The 23,356-nt window shown below is 37.7% G+C and overlaps 1 protein-coding gene across 2 annotated transcripts in view; it reads left to right on the top strand.

Annotated features, from left to right (window-relative positions):
• The first annotated feature begins 809 nt into the window (after positions 1–809).
• Positions 810–23,356, top strand: part of DBX2 (developing brain homeobox 2) — a 41,194-nt gene continuing 18,647 nt past the window's right edge. For both annotated transcript variants that reach the window (XR_008511911.2, XM_002823125.5), the window contains exons 1-2: positions 810–1,636; positions 15,964–16,059. Coding sequence is in view for 1 of the 2 variants with exons in the window: in XM_002823125.5 (XP_002823171.3) it covers positions 856–1,636; positions 15,964–16,059 (877 nt within the window). In the remaining variant the exon portion in view is untranslated. The remainder of the gene's footprint in view (positions 1,637–15,963; positions 16,060–23,356) is intronic.

Raw genomic sequence — 23,356 nt, 5'->3', positions numbered from 1 at the left:
TTAGCAAACTGTTAATAAATTTTAAAATCCTTAAATTTCCAGAGAAAAAAAAGACCAGCTGTAATCCTAAGTAACGCAATGTTTTCATCCCCGTCTCCCAGCAGAGACATACACAACTACCAATGTCTAGTAGGACCTGGTGGTGATTTTTTCCCTTTAGGTTTTGGACCCAACCATCTGTCATTTGGCATTTAACCAACTCCGACTATAAGCTCCTTCTCTAGATCAAAACGTATTACATCCTCTCTTCTAGAGTGAAGGAGCTGTTGGCACCTCTCCTCACAATCCTTATTAAAAGGTGACCGGAAATGAGTCACTGGAAACTGAAATTTCTTAAAAGGTCTCTGAGAAAAACACATCTCCTTCTCCCTTATAACATAAGGGCCTCATTTAATATGCAAACAACCCACTCTTTCAGAGGTAACTTTTCAACGGTGGCACAGCTACAACAGTCTCGGTGATACCTTCCACTGACCCTGATAACAGCCCCTCCAGCCACTAGCGACTCCGTTTACTTCCCCTGGAAGCCCATCAGTTGCTGAAGTGACAACCAACACCGGAGAGCCAGGCTTCGCCCAACAGGTAGTACGCGGAGGCGCCCCAGACGCCAGCGCGTCCCCCCCGACCCCACCCCGCCCTCCGGGCGCTCCACGCCAGCGTCCACCCGACCCCACGCCTGGGGGACTGCCTGGGCTCTAGCGAGAGTGCCACGGCTCTGCACGGCAGCCGGGAGGTGGTGAGCGCGCCCGATTCACTTCGCCTCCACGCCCACCTCCTCCCACTACGAGTCCCCTCCCCTTGCCACAGCAGTGCCTTTATTGTTGGCCGTGTCTGTCACTTTGTGGGACTGGTGACATGAATGGATGTTCTGGACACACCTTCCGTCCTTCCAGAAAAAACAAAACAAAAAACCAAAAAAAAAAAAAAAAAAAAACCGTCCAGATCTGCATAGAGAGGGGGAGAGACTCCCCCCGGCGCTCCCAGAGCCTACGCCGTCGGCCGGAGAAACCCACAGCTTCCCCCTCCCACACTCACTCCTCCCATCCCTTAAAAAAACGCCCAACGCAAATAAATAATATCGTTCCAAGTCCGCCGCCGTCCCGGGTGGCCTCTCCTTCCCGCCCGGCCCCGCGCGCTCCAGCCCTGCAGGAGGCGGCGGCGAGAAGCTGCGGCTCCGGGTGCCGTGCGCGCGGGCGACAGGCGGGCGCGCAGCAGGCCAGTTGGCGCCGCACTATGCTCCCCAGCGCGGTGGCCCCCCACGCCGGTGCGTACTGGGACGTTGTGGCCTCCTCCGCGCTCCTCAACCTCCCTGCTGCACCCGGCTTTGGCAACCTGGGCAAGAGTTTCCTGATCGAGAATTTGCTGCGGGTCGGGGGCGCCCCGACGCCCAGGCTGCAGCCGCCCGCGCCCCACGGCCCGGCGACCGCCCTGGCCACCGCGGGCGCGCAACTCCGGCCCTTGCCCGCTAGCCCAGTTCCCCTAAAGCTGTGCCCCGCAGCCGAACAAGTTAGCCCCGCCGGGGCGCCCTACGGAACGCGGTGGGCTTTTCAAGTGCTCAGTCCCTCTGCGGACAGTGCGAGGCTGCCGGGCCGGGCTCCAGGGGACCGAGACTGTACCTTGCAGCCTTCAGCGCCAGGTGAGCTAGCTCTCCCCTCCCTCCCTAGCCGCGCCCGCGCCCCCGGGCTGGGTGGTCCGGGGATCTGGGAGCGCCGGCGGTGCGCCCTGCGCCCAGGGAGCGCCGGTTTGGGAACTTCAAGGAGCATCTCGAGCTTTAGTGGAGATGCCATTTCGGGAGTCGGGGGCCCAGGCGGAGGTACACCACTTTATGTGATTCTTTTTTGCCCCATCCCATTCCACCAGCTTCCTTGCTGTTCCCTTCTTTCAACAGGTGGTAGGGCTGCTTAACTTTTTGGCCTTAACTGGGAAATTCTGAGGGTTCTCCGGCCTGCCTGGATCAGTCTCAAGGGTTTTCACCAAGTTCAACGTTTCTAACCTGCCCGCTTCTGTCTCCTAGGCCGCAGGACACCAGCTCTCAGAAAAGTTTTTGACAAGGAGGGCTTTGCGCGGCCCAACTTGGGGAGATTTTGCCACTTGAACTGTTAGGATGGTCGGGATAGCTCAGGAACGCGCACAAAGATCTTTGGAAGGAGAGTTGCGCAAAGTTCTGGCTTTCTCCGCTCTTAAATTTTGGATCACTTTAGGCGCAAAGAAATGAAGGCCGACTTTTTATTCGTGCTGAGCTGAAAAACAGCTGAATTGGCAACTGGAGTAGAAAGTTCACAAATAAATAAGAATTTACCGAAAGAAGGGCAGTTTGGGTTTATTTTAATCACCGTATAAAACCTAACTAGTGGGACTGGGAAGAAGGATGCCGACAATTTAGTCAAATATCAAATATTGTGTAGGGCTCCCTGAAATTGTCAGTGATAAAAGGGAAAAGCCTCTTAGAGACTCAGAAACTGAGACCCAATTGGATTTTTTTTTTTTTTTTGGCTGCGTCCTTAAACGATCTTAACTCATTCTTTTAATCCCGATGGGTTTGTCCAGAATGACTAATAGACGCTTTTTCAGCAGTTTCCATTGTCCCAGCAAACTGCCGGATCAAATTTATTGCTAATGGCTTTATAGAATTTAACATGTTTAGAACCTGTCCTGGTCTTTCACTTTGAAATGGTTACTAACAGAATGTAACAAATATAACTATATGAACACCGGTCTCATTCACCTAGTGTAAAACCTAAATGCTAGGGAGCCTTTTTTGCACCCTGAAAGAGGAGCAACCAGTTAAGGCAAAGTTTATGGAAATTTGGGCCTCTCTGTTCTTTTTGAAGTATTAGAAAAATTAGGCATAAAGCAGGTTCACTTGGAAGAGAGTTAATTACATTTCATAAAAATAACATTTTCCAGAAAATATGTTGATTTGCATAACTTTTGGTGGCTTGGCGTTGTGTTGATAGAAGTTATTTTTCAAGGATTCCTAAGCTGTTTCTAATTGTAATTGTCTCCGCCAAGAAAGGGTATTTAATTTTAACCTTTGCAGATTTCACAGATTACATTTAAATAAAATAAATGCAAATCAAGTGCAGTTATTTCAATAACCCTCAAAAATAATTTACTATATTTATTTATTTCAAAATATTGCAACTAAAGGTTAAAAGTTTTCCTAACTACGTTCTTTTTATTTTCAAGAACATATTCATTCTTGTACACTTATTAAAGTGTCCAATTGCAAACATTGTTTTTGGAATAATTACGAGGGTTGTAAGAATTTATATTCCCTTTTGAAGTATTCTGATACAGTTTAAGCATGTATTTTTCCAAATATTTTATTCAACACTCATTGAAGATATGATGTTCTAGATTAATTTTCATTTGAACAACATTTGTTTTTTAAAAAATTATTCTTGTAAAGAAAACATTAGTTTCTGAAACTAGAAAAATATCTAAAGAAGAAAACTAAAATCTCATGAATTTGACCCCACAAATATGCTGCTTAAAAACCAGAATTTATATTGATTTATTTTTATAATTGGATAAAGAATGTAGTTTTATGAACATTGCCCCGGTTTTATTTAAATTACAGATTCTTGCCTTGCCAAATGTGGGAATTATTTTATGCAGTGTACAATTATGAAATTATAATGGAGTGCCAACAATTTTTTCTATCAGGTGGAAATTAGGTGAGGATGAAGTAGTGATTTGGTGTTCTGGGGAGAGCATAAGAGTTGGAGAAGCTTTGTTTTCAGGAAGTTAATACCATATTTTTCTGAAATGTTATCGAACATTTACTTCTGATCCTTTAGACACTAACTTGGGAGTGGACCACAAAATCTGATTTTAGTAATTTCTGCATGTTGACTACCCACTTTTTCCCCCAGCCTTAATTTGTTGAGTGCACCACATCTAAATTTGAATAAGAAAGCCCCAGAGTTATTTTTAAGTTCATTGGTGAAATATAGCACCGTTTAACTGCGGGATTTATGCTTCTGCATGCATTTTGGTTTCATTATTTTTCATTATTTTTTGTTACCTACTATTAAATATACCATATATTTCATTCATTCAGCACATGCTTACTGAGTGTCTCTCATGTATCAGGCTCTGTTCTAGGCCATTGGCATAATCAGTTAACAAAACAGATGACTGTCTCGGCCCTTGTAGAGCTTACATTCCATGTTCTGTACTGCTTTATAGGTTAGCAGCCATTTTCAAAATAGCTCCTTTAATCCTCCTAATAAGCTAATGAGGTGGCTATGGGGATTCCAGTTGTTTTTCTTAATGATTATTTCATTTGCTCATTTTGTTTTTGTCCCAAGTATCACTTTAATCATCTATAAAATTGTGAAAGAGAAAAAACTGCCCCAAATCTTCAGACTCCTACCTTAGGTTAGTCTTTCATTGACTAGAAGAAAATAATGAGGGCCAATTGGATCACCAATTACATAGTATCACAATAATAAATCAGATTGTGATTTTGTATCTCAGCCCATAATGGAAGAAATTAGCTCTCCCTTTCCTCTTGTTATGAAATATATTTGAAAGGTGGTGACAGTTAAACACAGTAACACAGATTTACAGGTCATGGATGAAAGTAGAGTTGTCAGTGCTTAATCCCTGAAAATTGTTAAGTTTGAGTATTTACAGCAAGAAAAGCCACACTCCATAGCTATATGTTGTCAAGTTGTTTATATAGAATAGTTTTAAAACTTTAAAAATCAAAGGGCTCAGGGCTAGGGAGGGGCACATTTAGGGCAATATTGGGTAGTAAATACGTTCTCCTCCAGGGCTTATATCTGAAAAAAGAAAAAATGTCATGGATCTATTATAGTTTATTAGTGGAAACCAGGAGGTTTTTTGAGTAAACTCTGATTTTCAGACATCCTTCCTCAGAAGTTTCCCGATACCATTATTTGTGACAATATTTGGAAAATATTATGCCCGATTAAAATATTCATGTCTTCTTATGTAAAAGAGGGCCTCGAAATGTAAAATGCTGAAAGATTTAAATTCTCTTGGCTACAGAATGACATCAGTTTTCCAATTGGTGGTTATGCCATCAATTCTCTTCAAAATAAGTGGAACAAATAGTCATGCTTATTAATAACATTTGTTATTTTAAGCATTTTAGAAAATGTTTGACATAAAAATAATTTCCTGAATATAATTTCCTTTATTGTTTATTAAATCTATTCTTGTGCTGCATATGAAAGGATTGGAAAGCAAATGTTCATTCTGGATAGGTGAATTGAACTGCTTTTTTAAAAAGTAGTTTTGCCAAGTAAGTCATTCTGTGTAGTAAAGAAATAAAAGAGCATTAGTATTTTTTTTTTTCTGGCATCCGATTAGGATTGTTTCTGACCATCAATACTTAATGTGCACTTTAGTTTTCTTGTCTGTCTCTCAATCCCAAGTACTGTTTACCCATTAATTTTTGACTGTCTGAAACTATTCACACTTATGTCTGGTGCTGCAAACGGTAGTTTTTTCCTCCACTGAGATACACTGAAAGTGTGAAATAAAATGGCCTCTTTTACATTTTAGGCACCTAGGCAAGGGAGAAAAGGGATTTGTACTCAAGGTGGGGATTCCAGTCTAAGTAAAGACTTTGTGATCTTATTTTTTAAGCCAGAATTTGAGCTTTCTGTTGCTGACACTATGGTTTAGATTCGTTTTGACAAATTAAAATCATAGAATTTTGAGTGTTGATGATACTGATTCAGAACCGGGATGACAACAGGGGATTCCGAATGGGATAGTGATGGGACTTATGCTAGTGGTTCTTTGCTGAGGCCATCACTCCAGTCATCCTTTGGTGGAATTTTTTGAGAGTTCCAGAACCATATTCTTCCTATATCTGTATATTTTTCTGTAATCTGCTCAACATATCTTTTTATTTAAAACTAACATATTAATAACTTTTACTTAGTTCATGAGTAATCGGCTCATGGTGCCTAAGTTAATAAACACCTTCAGGTTCAAGGAGAAGTTCTTGCAGTGGATAAAATAAAAGAGACTATTAGAACCAATATCTCTCTCTCTCCTTTGCCCCAACACATGCTTCTCTTCTTTGCTCTAACAACAAGCAAATTTCAATCTGGTAATATGTACTAAAACTCTTGAGGTTTAATAATAAAACAGGAGTACATGGAGCAGGCAAATAAGAAGGTTTTAGAACTTTCCACTTACTTAGCTCCATTCCTTTAGGGATTTGAGAGTTATTTTAAGAGGTACGATGGTTTGAATGCCCGTAAATTTATGTATGGACTTACGTAGAATTAAACATAGAATTTAGAGTGTTCAGGGTTATGCTACATAAAGTCAAAAGGATGCCATATGTTTTGGGCAATTTAAAGGGATTGCTGTGATCGCACCACTGCACTCCAGCCTGGGCAACAGAGCGAGACTCTGTCTAAAACAAAACAAAACAAAACAAACAAACAAATAAAAAAAAACAAAGGGATTGCCAAGGGTGATTTTATTTATATTTGTTTGCCATGAATGTGGTTCAGATATTGGAACCTAAGCTGTGCTTAGACTCCATGATAGTCCTTTTTGGGTGTGCCACCTCCTTCCTGTTCTTAGTGACCACCAGATGTCTTTTTGCTGTAAGAAGATATTTTGCAGTTAGATTTGCTGCTGAACAGTGAGAGAAATGGTAGCAACTTAAAAGTGAAGGACACAACGTCCATGCATAATTTCTGTTTAATCATTGTGTTCATAAAATCGTTTCAGATTCTTTGCTATGAAAGTTTATACAAAAATGAAATGTTATTTAAAACATTTAAACAAATGTGTTCTTATGTTAGGGTGGGCATTAAATACAAAGATCTTTTGAGGGTCTTGCTTTGCAACCTTTAATACAATGTTTGTCTACTTAATTTTCGGTTAGAAGAAACTCTAAGTAAAGTTTTTCTTAATTACATTTGTTTTTCTTTATATATACAATGAAAGGACACAACTTTTAAATCAGTTTAAATAACTGAGTTTTCGTTCAAATACACCTGGAGTCTGTCAGGAATAAAAAGGCAAGTTGTAAACGAAACAATATGATTTTTATCTAGGAATGCTTGTTAGAATCCTCATTTTAGACTTCATTAGATCATGTTTCTATTTTATACTCTTTAAGTAAGAAATTGGATTTTTGCCTTAACATATAACATACTTACCAGGCCCTTGTATATTTTATTCCAAAATGTTTTATTTTACTTTCAGTAATGTTTCCACTTTTAATGAAATCTCTCTCTTTCATTCTTTTTAGCCTCCAGTCAATACTTAACTTGGCAATGCTGAGTGATTCATCACTCTATATAAAGTTACCATAGCTGATTTCATTTTTAATAGGATTATTCATTTTGTCAACCAGCTATTAGTTTGAGAATATTTCAGGGGCACACTTTTGTGAGGTATGTGAACAGTAAACTTAAGGTACTAAAATTCTCTCTGAAGCCAAAGATCAAAAAGCCTATAGGAGTTTTTAGACTTTTAGAACCAAACCATTCAGGAAAAGGAAAGGAAAACAAAAAAACGTTGGGTCTTTTTGTAAAAATTGCTGACTATTTTAATGCCTTCTTGTTTATAAATGTTCCACAGATGACTAGGTTTTTCACTTTTCTTTGACATGTTCAGGGACCATGCCATAACAACCTTAATTTTTTGTTATCTCTAAGCGACCATCAGAAATAGAATATACAATATATAGATTTCCACAACGCCTCTTGAAAAGGCTCAAAATTTCTTGTTCTTTAAAACTTTAAGTCTCTATTATTTTTAAAATTAAAATATGTGAAGGCGTTAATAAGTCATTCTTTGAGAAAATTTACATACATTAAAAAAGGAATAAAAACCATGACTGCTGGCAAGTTTTTAATAGATAACCTAGGGCTGGATTGAGTTTAGGTGTATTGAACAAGTTTTGTGGTTATATTGGGTCTGAAACAAAAAAGACCATCTGATTGTTTAAAGCTGGAACAGAATAACACCTATTTGTTTACATATTTTCTATAGCTGCTTTTCTATTGAATAGTCATAATGGAGACTGTGTAGCTCACAAACCATAAAGCATTTACTATCTTGCTTTTTATAATATAAGTATGCCAGCGCTTGCTCCAACGTGTAAATGGCAAATTGGTTAAATTTAAAACTACCTATAGCTCTCTGAGCATTCCTGTATTTAAAAGTCTAGATTCAAGGTCTTCAGATTACTGATTCTGTAACCATAAGGAATTCATATAACCTCACAGAGCCTCTCTTGCCTCATTTCAAAATGTGAACAGTGGTAGAGTCAGCATTTGACTTTAAAGCACATACGTCAAAAGCCCACTGGTAAGATACAGGAAAAGATGTGCAGGACCTCTTCCCACCATTTCACCATAAGCAAAATATTGGTAAAAGGGGCGTTGTTGTATAAGAAACCATCCCAAAACTCAGTGGCTTGAAGAACAATTTATTATTTTCTCTTACAGTTTTGTGGGCTGACTGGGCTCAGTTGGGTGGTTCCCACTTAGAATCTTGAGTGATGTTAGATGTCAACTGGGACTAAAATCATGGGAAGGTTTGACTGGGCTGGATGTCCAAGATGGCTACTCACATGGCTGGAACTGATGCCATCTGTTGACTGGTTGCTCAATTGGAGCTGTTTATTGCAGCATTCACACTTGGGCTCTCCAAGTTTCTTGGCCTTTTTATAGCAGAGTGGCTGGATTCTGAAAGGGAGAACACCAAGAGCACACATTCCAAAAACCCATGTGGCTTTGGAACTTTGGACATTCTGGTACTTCCAATACTAGGTCATATGAAGCCTTGCAGTTTCTTATGACTTAGTCTTGGAAGTGACATTCTGGAACTTCATAAGACTTAGTTGCAGAAGTTTCAGAATGTCATATCTGCCATATCTCTTGGTTAAGCAAGTCACCAAGGCCATTCCAAATTCAAGGGAAGAAGAAATAGACCCCACCTTTCAATGGGAGGAGTACCAAATAATTTGTGATCATTTAAAATCTGTCCCAGGATGAAATCAAGATAACCAATATCAGATACACTTCCTGCTAGGTCTGTCTTCTGCTGGAGTAGACCAATGCAGGAATTAATCACACAGAGTGGTATAGCCGGGAGCTCAGGGAACCTTCACAAAGGCTTATAGTATTCTCTTCTGTGACATAGACTTTATAATAAAAAGAGCAAGGAATCTCCTCAAGTTTAGATCATTTTTTCAGAGCGGTCTAATTGAGACTCCCTGAAGGGTAAGGCAGCAGAGGTGATGACACTGGGCACCCGTGATGGTCATGGTGAACTAGCATCCCACAGCTGGAGGGAAGCCAGACCCTGTCAACTTGTTGGTGTTGTGAGGATAGATAAGATGTTGCTGGAAGTGTTCACACAAATGCTTGTCATCACCTGTTGCTACAGCATGTTGTTACTGCATAGCAGCTTTTCCTTTGGCCCTTCTTTATTCCACTGCATCCCATCCACCACTGCCAGGTGAACTTTTCTCAAATGTAGTTTTCATCATGTCACCAAGCTACTCAGGAAAACCTAAATTATCCAATTTGACTACAGATTAAATGAAATTACCTAGTTTGGCCTTTAAGGCCTTCATTCCATCAACTGCATTTAACTCTTCTAGCCACATTGCTTAATGTTCACCCCTTGGTCCTTGTCCCAGTAGCCAGGCTGGTCTCCTTCACCTGCCCCATGTGTTAACACCATCCTTGCCTCTTTTCCTTTGTCCCTGCAACATTTTCTTCTTGGAATGGTTTCATTCTCTTCTTTTGCCCTTCCAAATACTTTCCAAATGAAGGCCCTGATTAAGATGTTTCTCCTGCTTAAAGCCTTCTTTGAACAAGCCTTTCTTAAAATATCCTTTTCTTTTTATTCTGTATTTCAGTAGAAGTCTGCACAATACTGCTTTTTTATGTGCTGTTTTAGTCTTGATCTCAGATTATATACTAATGGCAGGAGGAGAGGCTAACATTTATTGAATGTCTACGATGTGTCAGGTGTTGTTTTATGTTCTTTTCACGGTCTCATCCTTGCTCGATATTATAATCACCTACAAAGTGAAAAAATGCTATGCGGGTGTCCAGTCCTAGCCAGCGTGATTTAAAACAATTGGTGTGGGGGCTAGGCATCTGTATCTTTGAGAAGCAGCCCAGACAATTCTAATGTGTATTCAGGGTTGAGAACCACTGGCTATGGATGTGCACAGTATGAATTTTGTTAGATTGCATCTCCTTGGGGAGTGTGTCAGGTTTCACTGAACAAAATTGAATTTGGAGTAACTGAGAAATTTACATTTCATTTCATTAACCAGCAGACTCAAATCTGTAAGTTAAAGAATATTAAAAAAATAAATTATTCCGGGAAGGAAACTCCTTTTTCAATCTTTGTAGTCCCGGCACACAGTGCAGTGCTCAGCACTTGACAGATAGGCAGTACATATTATTTGCCCTAAATTGAAAGGATAGAAGCAAAAAAGTAGACACTGCACTTGATTTATCTTCTCATGAGCTGTACCAAAACATTAAGACCCTTTGTTTTTCTGTCTTTAAAACACTTTTGAGGCAAAAAATGTGGGCTTCTCTTGTTTTCTGATAAACAGAAAAGTAAAGGATGAATTCACCTAACTTGCTATGCGTGGTGATTGAAGGCAAGGTTTGCAATTAGATCATATAAATGAATTACTTTCAGATGGACTAAGTATTAAAATAAATCAAACTTCATTAGCTAATTGATATTTCTTTGTTCTAACTATTCAAGATAGATGTTTGCTGCTCTTTGGAGTCTTGTTTTGGGTCCACTCCACCCTAGACTGTCTGTTCAATTGTGTATTATTTACAGGTCAGAAGTTTAGATTTTTAGCTTCTCAGTGGCCGTGTACCTGGCATGTGAAGGAAGTCATTAAAACCATCCTTTTGGAATTATTTACTTCCCTGTCATTCTTTATTATTATTTTAATTATAATTTATTAATTTTAATTTATTATTTATTATAATTTAGTTAATTATTTTAATTATTCATTAATGATTAAAATTTTAATTAATTTATTATTATTAATATTATTATTATTTGTTATAATAATATTCTTAATTATTTACTTCCCTGTCATTCTTTCCTAGAGGTTTTTTTTTTCTTCCCCCCAGTGGTTGCCTTAGTAAGATACTTTGGAACCTTCTATTATTTCTCCTCGTCCTTCTTAAATGCAGTGGTTCCTGAAATTTATTTGAAGATTTTATTAGTGGTCTTTAGTATTTTTCCTTTGAAATGTCCGTTCAAGTCAGTTAGTACCATAGTTTGTTTGTATTGCCAATAAGAATGTGGTTTCACACCATTTAGATTCCTAGTGTTCTTCTCCATTACTAAAGGAGAATAAAAAAACAAAAAACAATTTAAAAAATTATTGTTTTCTAGAAAACAGAATAATTTCTCAGTAGCTAAACTTGTAACCTTGCTTGGCTATGGGATACTTGTATCACAGAACCATCTAGTCAGCTAAGTTAAAAAATATCAGGCTAGTTCACCATTAGGTTGGCTATAAGTTCCCATCTTAAATAAACATGCAAGATAAAAGATATCTTGAATCTGTATCTTCAAATAAGTCATACAGAAAGTTCATGAAGTTTTCTCTGAATACATAATTTTAGTCATTTGGATTCAGACAAGCCCCAGTTTAGTTCCAAAATTTTTAAGTCATTTTGTTTGTAACTCGTAACAGTTTCACACAGAAATTGGAAGCTTGATTGGTAGGTGTATCAGTCAGGGTTCTCTAGAGGAACAGAACTAATAGGATATATAGGCATATATATAAAGGGGAGTTTATTAAGTATTAACACAAGATTACAAGGTCTCACAATAGGACGTATGCAAGCTGAGGAGCAAGGAGAGCCAGTTCGAGTCCCATAACTGAAGAACTTGGAGTCCAATGTTTGAGGGAAGGAAGCACGGGAGAAAGATGTAGTCTGGTAGGCTAGGCCAGTCTAGTCTTTTCACGTTTTTCTGCCTGCTTTATAATTCTAGCTGTGCTGGCAGCTGATTAGATAGTGCCCACCCAGATTAAGGGTGGGTCTGCCTTTCCCAGCCCACTGACTCAAATGTTAATCTCCCTTGCAACACCCTTGCAACACCCTTGCAGACACACCCAGGACCAATACTTTGCATCCTTCAATCTAATCAAGTTGACACTCAGTATTAACCATCATAGTAGGATATGAAATTTGGAGTGTCTCAAGATGTTGTGTTAATACAACCTGACGTCATGCTGTAGAACCTGAACTGTTTATATTTTTTTCCAGAGGAAAGGCCATTTTTTTTCTCTCTCATGGAAATCTTTGGAGATGTGTCAGTTTTCCAGGGTCTAGCTCTTATTGAATAACTGGCAGAGTCACAGTGCATGAAATCTCTATCCCTCATGGCTAGTAATTAATTATTATATTAAATCTTTATTGTTTTTCTCATCCTTTTTTCTTTTAATTTGCTGTGAGCAGTCATAATCACATTTCGGATGCGTTGAATGTTAATGAATCAATGAGATAGCATGTGTTAAATTTGTAGCTAGTCCAGTACCTGATATATAGTAAGCACTCCTTAAATATTATCATTATAAATATTGTTCAGTGAGCCTACAATTAATCATTTCTAACATGATAAATGGTTAAGCAACTGCATCTAGATGGCACTGATCAGGTTTGAAATGCATTTTATCTAGGATCAAATTACCTTTTCTACCTTTTTCGGAGCACCTTCCAAGTAGTTCTTAAGGCTTTACAGCACATCTATCAACTTGTCACTTTGTTTTCATCAAAGCTGAATTTCCTGTTTTGGTCATTACTTAAAAAAAGTATATGGTTCACTAAAGTTAAAAGTGTGATCATATATATATATATGTATACCTTCAATGCAGTGCATTGTTTTAAATGGTGATTTCTTAAGGCCATTCAATGCTCCTGCAATCACATGCTCACTGGATTAGCATTTGACTTAGGTCAAAATAGGAACATGTAAAAAACAAAAAAAGCACTTAATTGGAATTCTACAGTACTTTTCACATAAACCAGCTTAAACAAGATGTATTTATGTATAGCAATCAGGAATTGACTTAAACTCGTGTGTAAATATGTGTGTCAAAAAGGTGACTTAAAATGGTGAAAAATTGTACACAACAGAACTTCAAGCCTGGTCACATCACAAAATGTGAAGAAGTCCAGTTCTTTAGTCAAAACTGGAATTGTTACTGTAGATTATGATGACTTTTTTTGCAATTACAGATTTTGATACTGTCATTTTGATTACAGCTTTTTTATATTAAGATAGGGTAATGTAGATATAATAGACTATTCAATTAAAATGGTTTTTCTGGTTAAATTCAGCATTAAGATCAGATATCTGTAAACCACATTTATCACTAAGAATTTAATTGATCATTTGTTTTAAGTACACCATCAATTTTTAAAATATTTTATTTTCCCACTTTTAGGGCCCTAGGGTTGGAATGAGAAACATTTTGGTTAGAATAGAAAAATTTGTAATATATATATATGTGTATATATAAGGATGCAATATGTATGCAATATATACACACACATATTGCATACATATTGCATCCTTATATTAATGATATCAGTAGTATGATCACATTTTCTATGCCCTAATTAAGCAAAAAACAAAACCAAAACCTTTTTTTTTGTTTTCTGCTTCCAGTTAACATGGTAAATATTTAATTTTATGTGAGTAAATGCAACATTGCTGAGTCTTTTTTTCTTTTACCTCAAAAGACAACAACAACAACAAAAGTCCAAAACAAAACAGCACAAGAGCCATCATTTTATTATTTATAGAATGTTTATCTTGGAGGAGATATAAGTTAGCTAACAGAAATGCTTGAAAATAAACACAATTAGGCAACTTTTATATTTCTTCTTTCTGAAGTGCTTCATATATCCATAGCAATAATGAAAATGTAAATCTGCATAAATAATGCCATACTCTTGTAACATAATTTAACATGTAAAATACAAATGAAATGATTTATAATTTCTATGACAGTTTTATAGTCAATATAAGAACAACTTATGATAACAATGAAACTTCAAAAAAATTTATAAAACTTTTTGAACATCAAAATTGGTTTCCTTTTTATGCCTTTGCTTAGTGGGCATATTTTCAAAACAGCATTAAAACAAACACTTGATTCTTTAAAAACCTAAGTATTAAAAAAAAAACCTAAAAGCATTAATGTTAAGACTTCCCATTGTGTGCTAGGAAGAAAACTGCATTTATGATTAATTTGCAATTTTAAAGCACCCAGGACCCTGAAATGCTATAAAAATTCCTATTGGAATCTATACTTATTTTCATACATCCTTCAAAGAAATTGTGAAAATAAACATAAACAACTCATCAGTTCGTTAAAATACAAGTCTGAAATTACTGTGTTCTTCAAAAAGGTATGTAGTCATATGGAAACAATATTCAGTGAATGGGATTAAGAAAAGGAAAGAAGTTGTCCCTTGAATATGAAAGAATAATAATAAAAATATTTATTTCAACTCATGTTTTAGATTTCAAGGTCATCAGTTATGAGAGACCCATGTTTTAGGATGCATCGGTCAGGAAGCAGGGGAAGGATTAATTCTTGATCCTCATTCTTTCCCTAAGACCAGGGAAGTTTTCTGTTTGTTAGTTTGGAAGACCATTTGTTCAATTGCTAAAAAATTTTTTGACTGTTTAGAATGTGCTAGGCACTCTGTTGAATGTGTCATGGTATGGGCAAGTGCCCACTTTAGGCAGTCTCCACCTACAGTTACATTGTATTAAACCCATTCTATGAAAGGACATGGTGTGTCTGAGGCACTTAACCAAAACGTAGCATGAAGTAAGTGCTCAATAATGGAGAGTTATTATTCATGTTTTATCCTTTATAGCTGTTCTCATCTACTGAGGAACAGAGTTTAACTTAAAATGTTAAATTCAAAGGGGATGATTCATCATTTCTATGATGGTTTTATAGTCAAAATAATAGAACAACTTATACTAATGAGACTTCAAAAAAATTTTATAGAAGTTTTTGGCCACCAAAATGGGTCTCTTTTTCATACTTTTGCACAGGAGTAATAATAAATAGTTCATGCATTTCTCCTGAAAATTTTATGAATAGATTATTTTAATAAAACTATGCAGAGCAGAATTACATGGCAACTCACTATACTAGAAACACATATATCTTCAGGGTGACTAGATTACTCTTGAGATAAAATGGGATTATTCTCAAATACTTTAAGTCATGTAAATGTGATCAGAAACACCACTTTTTGTTATGGAATTGCTCAGTAAATTTACTGTTACCAACTTTGGAATCCAACTAACCATATGTTTCAAAGAACCATCTGAAAATAAGCAAAGAGATATAAACTTTAAAAATTAAATGTAAGCACATAACATTTAAATCATTTCTTGGTAAGTAGGATATCTAGAGCTGTGCTATTTAATATAATCCCTAGTCGTATGAGTCTATTTAAATATAAGTGAATTTAGAGTAAATATTCAGTTATTCATTATACTAGCTACATTTTAAGTGTACAGTAGCTGTATGTGGGTAGCAGATACCATTTTGAACAATACAGACATAGACAGTTCCAATCATCACAGATAGTCTTCTTGGACAGCATTGCTCTAGGGTATTTTAAATAAAGGAATATTTGGTGTTTACTATTTATAATGATGACTGCACAGAAAATGATCTAAGAAGCTTGGTGTTTCATAGTCTCTTTGCCTCTTTTCACTACCCCTCTCAAATCTTGATGAGATTATTTGGCATGCTCTTTGACACACAAAGGCTACTTTATAATAACTTTAATTTCAATACAAATTAAAACTAAGCAAAGTATTTACTCAATGACTTTTAGGAAACTGGAGTTTTGAATATTGTCTTAAAGAAATGGCTGATCAATGAGATCAATGCTTTCTCCGCAGCACCTTCCAAACCTTTTCTTCTGAGCGCCCCGCCATTCTACTCGGCATGCTGCGGTGGGTCCTGTCGGCGCCCTGCATCCTCCGCTGCTTTTCCAAGTAAGTTTTTGTCCTTCATCAGCAATGCCTCAGTTATTCTATAAACCAAAGCTGCAGGATTTAATGTGCTCTGGAAAACTAATTGGTAATGCAATGGCAAGGAGCTAATTCCTCACTAAAAGTCACAGTGATCCTATTCAAGAGGTTTCCAGAGATTTATCAAACCTCAGCACACTGAGCAATTGTCAGCAGTTCTAATGGCATTGAAACCCAGGGCCGACACATCACCAAAAGCAACTTGTTTTCCATTTGATATAAAAGATCTCGGAGGGACCAGTTTGGCTTTTCTGAAATGTGTAGCAACACTCCTTTAAAGAAGAGGAAAAAGGAAAGGAAGGAAGGCGAAAAATTGTGCTGTGTAGAATTTCCATTCCACTTAAAATGTAACACAGAAAGTCACTAAGTGTCTATGGAGAATAATTTAAAATTGTCAAGATCGTGAGAGAAGATAAATCTCTCCTTTTTGGCATCTTGAAGGTAACCAACCAGAACTGTTGGAAATATTTTCAAGAGAACTCTTCTCCCAACATTATAAAAGCAACATTTTAGTAGAGTCTGGGGGTGGAGTGAGAATGACAGACTTTCAAAATCTCGCAGCGTGCACACACACACTCTCACACTCAAAGGAAAAACGCAGGCATAAAAGTAAAATTCCCCTTGGTCTTGAGATTTCTGGATCAGATGAGAATATCTAGGCAGGGAATTTGAGTTTATGATAAAGAGGTCCAGTGGAGGGGTGCATTTCTTTCAGCTGCCCAAGAGAAAACACTTATTCAGCTTAACAGCTCTGTCAGGTGAAAAGTGAAATAAGAGTTGAGTCAGGCTCCTGTGCCGAACCCCATCACGGTTGAATTCAGATCCCTGCTGCCTCTGTGCATGTGTTTTGGGAATGGTTCAGGAAAGCAATTGCTCGACAGAATAATTCCTGACAAGTGAGGCAGCAAATGCTGGCCGTTTAATGAGCTGCAGGCTCTAAGCATCTCTTTAGGGGGCTGATACTTTCCCACAGAGCACTTTACATGGCTGGGACCCGGCCACAATGGGTGACAGACCCGTGACCAATCGTCACTTTCACTCGACTCATCCACACGCGACCTCACCACGATTTTTCACTCTGCAGATGAACTTTAGGAACCATTTCACATGGAAAAGACTTGGGCAAGGGTCAGTTGCCCTTTTGTATGGTCATAAAGCAAGGCTCTGTGTGTCAGTCTTTTCTCCTGTCTCACATTCCAAGTGAATTTCTGGACACCATTTAAAGCACTTGACTGAAAAATAAAGCAGTGAATGAAACTGACTTTTATAGACTCATTCTAGCTCATCTTCCCATATAACCCTGTCTACCTGAAAAGGGATTTAGTGGATGAGCTGAGTGTGTACAGGGACTTGCTGAATACATAGGGCCCATTATCAACTGTGGGGATTGTTTATTAACCAGGACTGATACACTACTATTTTGGAAGTGACCTATTAATTGTCCATTTAACTAGAATGTATTGAATTCAAACAGAAAAATAGAAACCGTGACTAAACCTTTTACTCGCTCCTTCAAGGTGGTCTCCTATGAGGGCAATTGAAAACTCTTGTGCAAATTAAGGAGACATTTATCACCATATATTAGAGTATCAGGAAAAGGCTTCTGGAGTAGAGACCTAAAACCCAAATATCTGATACCGTATCATGATGGCATCGCTGTGGAATTAAGTCTTCAGTGTTGGATTTCGGGAGCGGACATCAAAAGAGGTCCCACACTTAGCTTCAGTTATTTCATTATGATATGATACTGGGTTTTTACTTCAGAAAATCTCTGGCAGTTCAGGTAAGTGGAAATGGACAAAAAATTCCATGTAATAGGTGGACAGACATTCATATGCGTTTGTGTGTGTGTGTGTGTGTACTTATTTTATAGGGACGTTTGAAGAGTCTCAAGCCATCAAAGTTTGGGCCAGTTTACTAGATAGAAAAGAAAGGTTGGGCCAGTTCAGTAAATAGAGCATGTAAAAGTAATGCTAAAGACATTTTCTAGATGACTTTATCTTCTCTGCTGCTTGAAAAATTACTTTAAGCAGGTCTTATTTTTCTCCATCTGCTTCCCAGTCCTTTCTACTTTGTGCCTTTTGCATAACTCTTGTAAATTATAGTGTTTATCCCTGGAGGTTTATGAAGTCCTGTGTTTATCTTTTTCTTAAAAATAAATATAGAAGCTGAAAATCAGTACAGCTCTAATCAAGGATAGAAAATGATGCACTTGGTTTGGCTTCATTTCTAAAGTTGGCATTTTAAAACGGTTTAGAGATCCCACAACTGATTTTAATAAATGATAGTTTCTCATATTATTAGTTATAACTCTAAAATGAATTTCATATTTTCTTATTTATAATATTCATTTGTATTAGCATCAAATAATAACATGGTAGAATTAAGCTGTCAATAAAGAATTTTACATAATACCAAGGTACAGTTAATAAGGTTTACATCTGTACAATAATCTTCTTTAATTTAAGGCATTTACTAGATTTTCCTTTTTCTCCTTTTTTTTAATAATAAGAATGATTTTTATGCCCAGGTCTTTGTGTTATTTAACATTGTACAAGCAAAGGAAAATGTACTCGCCACATAAACTTGCATTAAGTTTCAGCTCAGACAGCCAAAATTAGGTTTATATTAAAAAGTTTAATAACTGATTAAATCAATGGCCCTCATCATTGTTTCACAATATTGCTTCACTCTTTCCAAAAGAGTAGGATCAGATCAGCACATTTTTAACTATTCGAGTGAAGCAGAATTTTGACTCTTAACATGATTCATTTATTTAATATTGATTTAGTTTTTCTTGTTAACTTCTTAGATTTACGACTGACTTCCCATTGCAATGTGGTAACAATCATTCATTCAATGGCCTTCTCACATATAGTAAATAGTTTAATAGGCTATTTAAGCACAACACTTACAGTGGGGAAAAATTAAAAGGCAGTGGTAACAGTTCTCCCCTCGCCCAAAGCAGTGTATGGAAAATCTTTGATATTACAACCACAAGATTCTTTTCAAAATAACATATTTCTCAAATAACATGAAATGGAAAGTTGTGGAAATTATGTAAATAATGACTTTTTAAAAATTACTTAAAGTGTAGGAATCTTAATGATGTAGACTAGCTGATTGAATTAATCAGATAATTATTTTGTTTCATCTTTGAGCACCCAACTTGAATTTGACCTTTGAATTTTATGCCTTAAAAGACAAAGCTTAAATTTGGAGCAGTGTTATAAAGATTTGAGCCAAGTATTCTGAGACAAACTGCTCTGCCTTTTGGGAGATGAACTTATATTCTACATTTTAAGATAATTATGCTATCTTCTTCTTCTTGTTAAAACTTAAAAAAACGTAATACACTCTCCAAGTTTGAATTTTTAAGATTGTGTTGAAGGCAGAAAGGAAGGGACATTATTTTTCTAATTGTGAATGTAGGTTGGTTCTATGAGTTTCATGGTCAAAGATAGGGAATGCTCTGATTAGTATTCTTGCCACCTGTCCTTTCTGCGTTCTCTTTTACTGCTCTCAGCTGGAGTGGCCAGTGGACTGAGGACACTGACCAGCATCTGTGGAAATCTACAAAATGCTGCATACAGTTTTTAAATAAGGATTAATCTTAGCACTGTAAGATCTTCAGAGGGATGCAGAATTGTTTTCTAATATAAAAAGAAGGCTAATTATATTGTCTAAAACATAATCAAGTTTGTGCAATAAGTTGAATAGGTGTTGACTTCTCAAAAGTACAGGGCGGGTGTTCCATAGATAAATGGCATTCAGTCAACCAAGAACAATGTTTAAAGGAGTCAGAGACTCAAAGACAATAGATTCCAAGTTGATGGCTCTATTCAGCAGTTCTAGAGAGGCGGTGAAAGTATTGGAGTAATATTCCTGGAATGGAGTTCCTTTTCTCCCCAAATGTTCTTAAGCAGTAAAGGGTGGGTGATGGGTGGGGGAGGGTAACTGCTTAACAATATGGGGTGGTTTTCTCTGATCTTGTCTATAGCCCTAGTCTGAGCATAACATGAAATCAAACAGGGCTGCTTATGAAGTCCTGATTTTTGGTTTCCAAAAACAAGTGAAGAATAGGGGAAGGGGAGAATGACTGAATAGAACAAAGCGGAAAGCGTTGTACTGTCAGCTCAGTATGTGTCTACAAAATGATACGTGGTTGGATTGTGCTTTTGGAAATAGACCATCCAGAACAAGAGTCCAGTAGTACTCTGAAATGGTCAGACTGCCTGCACCTGTTCAGTTCTGGAGGCCCACTTTAAAAGTACATTGAACAAACTCTCATATAAAAACCAGGTTAAGAGGTATACGGCAACTTAAAATAGTGAAGACTCTGTATGACTAGTCAGGAATTTTGGGAAAAAAATTGAGTATTTTTGTCCTGGAGAATAGAAACACTAGGGAGAACATGAGAGTTTTCTTTAACTCAGGTCTACTGTATGCAAATAGATATAAAGTGTAGAATTGGGACCAATGAGTGGAGCTTAGGGAAAGTTAATTTTTTGCTTGTTATAAGGGAATGATTTCTAGCAAATCAAGCTGTTTGATAAGTATTATCATGTGGCACTCCCAAATACGAGATTATATAGAAACAGAAGGATAGACTTTTAATTTAAATCACACAGGTTTGGCAAATGCTGTGTCTTTTCTCTCCAAACTTCAGATCTGGAAAAATTACATCTCTCTCTCTCTCTCACTCACACACACACACACATACACACACACTTGAAAATAAGAAGGGTAAGGAAGCTCTTCATGAAAGAGAAGCCCCTGAAAGATAGGAGGTAGGAAGTCGCAACTGTGAGGAATATTGCAGCAGGAAAAGGTGAGCCCACAGGCAAGGACCATCCCCCATTTGAGGAAAACTGACTCCAGGAGGGAGAGACACAGACTCAAGGTTTGAAATGAGCTACTTTTGAGGAAATAGTTAATAGAGGCTGATGGTGTTGTAGCTAGCCTGTTGGAGAGGCCTGGATTAAACAGATGACCTCTTATCCCTTTTAGTTCTGAGAAGCTATTGAATCTATATAAAAAGATGAAAGAATTCTGTTTCTGAAAGTGTTATTGGTAGCCCCTAGCTTGAGTTATCCTGAAATAATGGTATTTTTTACTAAAAGCCTTGAGAGGTTTAGATTCAGTGGTGCTTCATAGACTTATGCTATCATTTTCCTTACAGAGTCGGGGGATACTGAGTTATGAATTAGTTTTTAATATGGAAAAACTGTAAACTTAGAAAGCAAACCTTAAACAACATGGCTTGTTAGAAGTCGCCTTTATATAGCACTCCTTGGCCTACCTCAGGGTAGCCCAGGTTGCGAGCAAAGGCTGGAACAGAACAGGAAACAGAGAGAAGGCCAGTGCCATGGCAGGTGCTGGAAGCTATGCTGGGGCAAAGAGTAGCACTGGACATGTATGATCCAGAAGCCTTTATAGAGCTTCTCAAAGCAATAGGTGAAAGGATATGGGACAAAGGAAGTGTCCCCGAATGGGATCAATGATCCAGAGATTAACATGAGTTATTGGTGAGTCTAAACATCACACACATTACTGGCAAGCTGTTCACAGTATCAGATGCTTTTGAATTGCAGTGGTGTAGATAGACAGGCCAGACTGCAGCTATTTGCTCTTGGTCTGATGTTTAGAAAGTGACTGGATAAGGTCTGTCTTTGTTTGGTAGTGCTTGCTGGCTGCTACAAACACCATTGCCCTGTCTTCAGAGTTAAGTCATATTTCTGGAAGTTGAGGCAATAGGGAGAGGCGATGATGACCACTAGATTGTCCGATGCTGTGTTTCTCTGTCTCCCCCAACCTCCCCTCCTTAACAATATCATGAACACACGGCATACCTCCATTTGTAGCGCCCTTCACTGGGCCCTTCATACAGGGCTGCTGGGGAAGACAGCAATTAGGGAGCATGTCAGGATCCAGGGAATCATGACTTTGAAAAGTTTTCTATCCCAGGTCATTCTTTATTTTTATTTATTTATTTATTTATTTTTATTTTTATTTTTTTAAGATGGAGTCTTGCTCTGCCGTCTAGCCTGGAGTGCAGTGGTACAATCTCGGCTCACTACAACCTGTGCCTCCCAGGTTCAAGCACTTATTCCTGCTTCAGCCTCCTGAGTAGCTGGGATTACGGGCACGCACCGTCACACCTGGCTAATTTTGGTATTTTTAGTAGAGACAGGGTTTCACCGTGTTGGCCAGGCTGGTCTCAAACTCCTGACCTCAGGCAATCCACCCACCTCTGCCTCCCAAAGTGCTGGATTTACAGGCATGAGCCACTGTGCCCAGCCTATTCTGGGTCATTCTGCTATTTTAATGTAACTCTTGCCACTTTCCCACTTCTTTCTCTGCCCACTCATGCCTTTGACAATCTTTGATGTAATTTGACAAAGGCATTGATTTGCCTCCCTCTGCTTTGATGTGTGACTTTAATTGCACAACTTAACTTTCTAGAGCCTAGTTTTTTCCTGTAAACAACGGGGGTGTTAATTTCTTCTTCCAGGGATTGTTGTAAAGATTACATGACATAATGCATGTAGTTGGCACATATGTCAGCACATGTAAGCCACAATATATGTGGAAGCTGCATAATAATAATAATATCCTCGAATTCATAGAGCCTGTAGCACCTTGAATTGGTGGCTTCAGCTTTTAAAGCCTCATTTCTGCTACATGCCTTATTCTCCATATCTGTTTCTTTTTATATTATTTGTTTATTTTTGTTTACCTGGAAGTCTCCATAAAAGTCAGACATTTGTCATAAATTTATGAATAGTTGGACATGTGTTTTGGAGACATAAAATTTAGGTGCTTATATGTATGTTTAGAAGATATGAAAATGGTGCTTTTCATATCTCCATATTTTGGAGACATAAAATTTAGGTGCTTATATGTATGTTTAGAAGATATGAAATGTTTGTGGTTGGATCCGGAGATTGCCCATAAAAGACTCATGGGTGAGCCATGGGAAGGAGCATCAATGGTGGTTTAGAAATAGCAGCATTGTCATATGCTTCTTGTAGGAACCGCGTTGCATCACTTTATGAAAGCAAGCTTGATTTGTGCATTGAGACCAGTGCTAAGAGAAACCAGGCAACTAGTAAAGAAGGAAAGAATATAATATTCTTTATTTTTGGTGTATTTTTTTGCTTGTCTATTGGTTGAGTTCTTATTTGTTATAGGGCACTGAAACTTGAGGACTAGGCCCAGTAGTTAACCCTTTGAGCCTTACTCCAGGTCTCACATTTCA

Source organism: Pongo abelii, chromosome 10 (genome assembly GCF_028885655.2).
Source record: "Pongo abelii isolate AG06213 chromosome 10, NHGRI_mPonAbe1-v2.0_pri, whole genome shotgun sequence".
Classification (NCBI taxonomy): domain Eukaryota; kingdom Metazoa; phylum Chordata; class Mammalia; order Primates; family Hominidae; genus Pongo; species Pongo abelii.
The sequence above is the reverse complement of the archived record's forward strand: the minus strand, read 5'-3'. Positions and strand labels throughout refer to the sequence as shown.